At 34.7% G+C, this 4,864-nt stretch overlaps 1 protein-coding gene across 2 annotated transcripts in view; it reads right to left on the bottom strand.

Moving 5' to 3' along the window:
- The window catches only part of LOC109717468 (universal stress protein A-like protein), a 54,608-nt gene that overhangs the window by 43,904 nt on the left and 5,840 nt on the right, over window positions 1-4,864 (bottom strand). Inside the window, exon 1 of one of the 2 annotated variants that reach the window (XM_020243278.1) lies at window positions 1,551-1,819. The exons of the other annotated variant lie outside the window; for it this stretch is intronic. Coding sequence (XP_020098867.1) covers window positions 1,551-1,770 — 220 coding nt within the window. The 5' untranslated portion in view covers window positions 1,771-1,819. Of the gene's footprint in view, window positions 1-1,550; window positions 1,820-4,864 lie in introns of those variants that run through there. 2 annotated transcript variants of the gene reach the window in all.

Genomic DNA, 4,864 nt, shown 5'->3' with positions numbered 1-4,864 from the left:
GGCCCAACCACCGGCCCAAAATGCTTAAGCCCAGTTATTATTACTAGTGTCTAAGTCTCTTATAAACCCAATGACAACCCCATTTCCATCCGATGTGGGATTATTGGGGTGTCACAGGAAAAGTAAATTAAAAAGTTTAATTTATAAAGAAAAAAAAGTTTAATTTTTTTAAAAAAAAATAAAAAAAAAATAACTATGTTTTAATTAAAAAAGACAGAGGGTGCCTATTAAAGCAGTTGTATCTGCTATATGGGTGCCTATCTTAATTTTAGAAGCTACGGAGATACTTCTAAGGCTCTGTCCTCGGTTACAAATATAACTACGTTCTATTATTCTATATTTTTCATAATCATTCTCTATATTTCCTAAGGTTACTTCATTTTCTTCATTAATAACTATACCTTTGCCTTTATCTAAGGAAATATGTTTTCATTTTTCTAAAAATGTAATTCTTGCTTCTAAACCCATTACTCTTTTTTCTAAAGTAAATATTTGGTCATATGAGAAATTTGTCATGGCTACAGATTTACTAAAGGTTATTTTAAACTTGGCTTCTACACACATTATACATGCTTCTATATAACAATGTTTACATTTACATCTAACATTTTTATCTGGATATCCTTTACATTATATACATGGCAGAGTATCAAATTCACATTCCTACTTCCCAATTATGATTACAATCTGTATTCATTAAAGTAAAATTAACAAAGTTTAAATGATTTAATGAATCAAACCTAACTAAATTATGCTCATTTGATATTTCCGTTATAAGATCACTTTCTTCATCTGATGAAGAATCTTCTTTATCATAAGTTTCTATAATAGAATATATTGATTCTGTGTCGGATATATATTTATCTACAGCTAATAAGTGTTTTTGAGTTTCTTCCACTACTAAGGCATTTCTATTTCTTCTATTTTGTCTTTTAGAACATGTGTTTTGCAAAATGTTCTGTGCTGCCACAAGTAAAGCAGTGTAATTTATTTTTATATATCCTATCCCCCTAAATTAAATTGAATAATTATATTTTCTATTTTACTCAATTTAATTCAATTACTGAATTCAATTACTGAATTCAATTATTGAATTCAATTACTCAATTTAATTGAGTAAAATACAATGTAAAAAAAGAAAAAAAGAAAAAGTTTGGAGCGAACCGGTCCGGGGCTTTCATATGAGGTATTAATATTATTATTTTATTTTATATATATATATATATATACACACACATACATATACACACACAATATCCTATTAATTAAAAAAATTATTACTAAATATAATTGACTAAAATAAAATAGTATTATTAGATTTAATGGGCTAAAATATAAATATATAATATTAAAAAATAAAATAAAATAAAATGTAAAAGAAAAATGAAAAAAGAAAGAAAGAAAGAAAAATGGAAGGGAAAAAAGGAAAAAGAAAAAAACCAGGGTTCATGCATCGTATAAAATTAGAATAGATTATTAATTAGACGGATGTTAGTTTAATTTGAAGAAGAGAAGAGTAACAGTAGTCGGTTTATGTATTGCGTGCTTACGAGGTGCCCCGTAGGCTGCGGCGGTCATGTAGCCGGCGGTGGCGAAGGGCTGGGCGTTGAAGATGACGAGAGGGGAAGAGGAGATGGCTTCGCGGAGGTTGCTGAGAGCCCACCTGAGGGCGTAATTGCTGCACTCACTCTCGTCGATCGCCACCATCGACCTCTTCGCCTTCGCCTTCGCCTTCGCCTTCGCACCCTCTCCCTCCGCCGACGCCGCCATCTCCTCTTTCTCTATTATCTGTCCTTTTCCCTCTCTCTCTCTCTCTCTCTTTCTCTCTCTCTCTCTCTCTCTCTCTATATATATATATATATATATATATATAGCTTTCTCTCTCTACCCGTTTGCTCCTCGGCGTTTCTGGAGACTATTAGTCGGCGGGGGTTGGTACAAAAGTTTCTGGATCTATTCTCGGTCGGAAACTTCTCGAGACAGACGTGGGTGGAAAATGAAAGTTGAACCATGCAAAACAATACCCTTTTATCGGGAGATAATAATTTCTTAGAACTTTTTTTACATTTAACCCCATCAAAAATTATTTTTTATAAATGACACTAATAAATTTATATTTGTATATTGATCCTCTTATTATTACGTGAGTGTCTCACTGAGAATTTTAAGTTAAACACCGTGATTAAATCACCGTGTTCAAATTTACACCTTAGTCCATTTTTTTGACTTATGAATAATAAAAAAAATACAAAAAAAAATACGGTGATCCAATTATTATGTTTAACTACTGTGATTGAATCGCCGTGTTCAACTTAAAAATGCCATTTAGGTGCTCGCACGATAAAGAGAAAACTATTTATGTAAATATAAATTTATTAGGACCATTTAAAAAAAAATTGATGGAGCTAAATATAAAAAAAAAATCCAATATCTTACCAAATACTTCAATATAAAATTATCATAGTTCTTGATTCTCACACTCTACTATTCTATATGGCATACATAATAATAATAATATATAATTAATTTAAGTGTATCTAATATAGTGGATTTGTTTGGTCCTATTTAAAATTATGATAAAATATTTTTGAAAAAAATTATATCTTCAGTGAAAATATGATTTTACAAATTTTGATGTTTAATTGGTAGGAAAAAATATATATTTTTTAGCGTTCTATTTATTTGATTTCTATGAAAAATAAATGAAAAACTATTTTATTTTTTCATATTTTTTTGTCATTTAAAAATGTATACATTCTATAAAGAGTTTTACCTATTATTATCAATAGTATATAAATAGTATTTATTATTAATTTTTCTACCATTGAATTGTTATTATTGCACCAAACCCGACAAAATTCTAAGCATCCAAAGGTCAAAAAATTGATAGTAAACAAGTGTTGTTCGCATTGCCCTTTTTGAATCGCCTCAGCCGCTTTGATTTTGATCAGGTAGAAGGTATTTCCTATTTTTAGATTCCTTCTCTTTTGCATTTTCCCTTCTTAATTTATCTTGATTTAATCTACTTCGCTTTAACCAGCATTTCCGAGGGTAAGGAGATTATGGTTGAGTCTCCAGAAATATGAGGCCTCAAGTGAAGGCTCTAACAAGGGAGCAGTTGCTTCTCCGTGCCCCATGGCGGTACACTCGAACTCTTTTCTTTTCTTCCCTGACTCATTTTTTTTATTTCGACTAACTTCTTTTACTTTTTCTTGCCGCTTCATATTTTTGATTCACAGGTTCGATATCACGCCCCGGGGCCTAAAATAGTCTTTTTTACAAATCAAATTAGCGAAAATTTTTTTTTTGAAATAATCTGGCCCATGTGACATACAGACCCGTCACAAATACATGTTTCTTTGCCCACACGGATAAAGTTTCCTTTATATTTGCATGGCGTACACAACAACAACATCAACAAGATCACAACTTACAACCTACATTTATCAATCTACAAACAATCAATGCGATGCATCTCCATACAACTAACCTTTCTTAGAAATTATGTATGTCTCTAAACACTCCTAAGGCACTAGATGATGTGCTGCACAATACAACAATCATCTTATTTAAAAATGCTCCCCACCCGGAAGCTTTGTTTTCTTTTAAACTCTAATTGTTCATCCATAAAAACCATTCTTAACCCTTTTAAAACTGTTTTCCATACGAAAACTCAATCTTTGAAAACCGCCTACCTCGAGAGGTAGAAAACCACAAGGCGTGAATCCATAAATCCACGTGCTGAAAATTCATAAAACTCCGATTGCATGCATAATAGAAAACACCAATTCAATACAATTTCATGATTATTCAAGCAATAACAATGATCATCTAACTGAACCATTTCATTATTTAAACTACTAAATGCGGAAAGAAAAATAATCAGGGTGACGACCGCTAATGCAGCCTAGCTAGGACATCCTCCCATCGCACCAAGAACCAACTCCTTGCTCGTGCCACCTCGGGAAATGGGGGGGTGAGAAACCACAACAAGGTTTTCCAGTAGGTACGACAGCCGCGAAGGCAAATTGTATTCACTGAAAAACAAAGGAGATAGAACAACAGATAGGTATATGTCGTAATAGAAAAGCAACTACAGTAGTAATAGAAACAGGATAGTAAATGGGCAAGAACCAAACCACTACTAATAACAAAATTTCAACTGAACAGATGGCTCAAAGGTAAATAATCCAAATCAAACCCAATCTAGTGCCTACCATATTGGTCCGCAAATCTTAATTGTTGCCTGTCACAATGCATACATATACTAACCTGATTCACGCGTCCACTGACGACCCATCTGGATAAGTACACCCCTGGTCGGTAGCGAAACCGACCTAGTGTCTAGGAATACACACAGTGTGTGTAATACACTGGATCTTAGCAAATCGCAAGATTCGAGTGTTTGATCTGTGTTTGGAGCATTCCCACAGTTTTTGGAAGGTCGTTGATAGTGTTCCGACCCCTGGCACGCATCCCGAGGATGTTGGAGTGGGACTTGGCACCAAAATTCCAAAATCGGAATTCTTGGACAGCTCTCGGGCAACCTGCAGCAGGGCTTGTACCGGAACAAGACTGGCCTTGTACCGGTACAAGGGTTGATGGTTGTACCGGTACAGCCATCGGGCTTGTACCGGTACAGAGCCGCAGACCCCGCGACCCGAGCCTCGGGTTTGCATTTTGGTCGGCCTTGTACCGGTACAAGAGCCCGTGTACCGTTACAAGGAGGCAGTTTTTGTGCAGTTTGGTCTGCAGGGGGTTTTTCGCGATTGTGGGCTTTTTATAACAGCACCCACACCCCTTAGGGCTTTTTTTGTGCTGGAACCAGAGGAGAGGAAGGTGAGTGAAGCTCCACCTTGTCCCA

Source organism: Ananas comosus, linkage group 11 (assembly GCF_001540865.1).
Source record: "Ananas comosus cultivar F153 linkage group 11, ASM154086v1, whole genome shotgun sequence".
Taxonomy (NCBI): Eukaryota; Viridiplantae; Streptophyta; class Magnoliopsida; order Poales; family Bromeliaceae; genus Ananas; species Ananas comosus.
The sequence above is the reverse complement of the archived record's forward strand: the minus strand, read 5'-3'. Positions and strand labels throughout refer to the sequence as shown.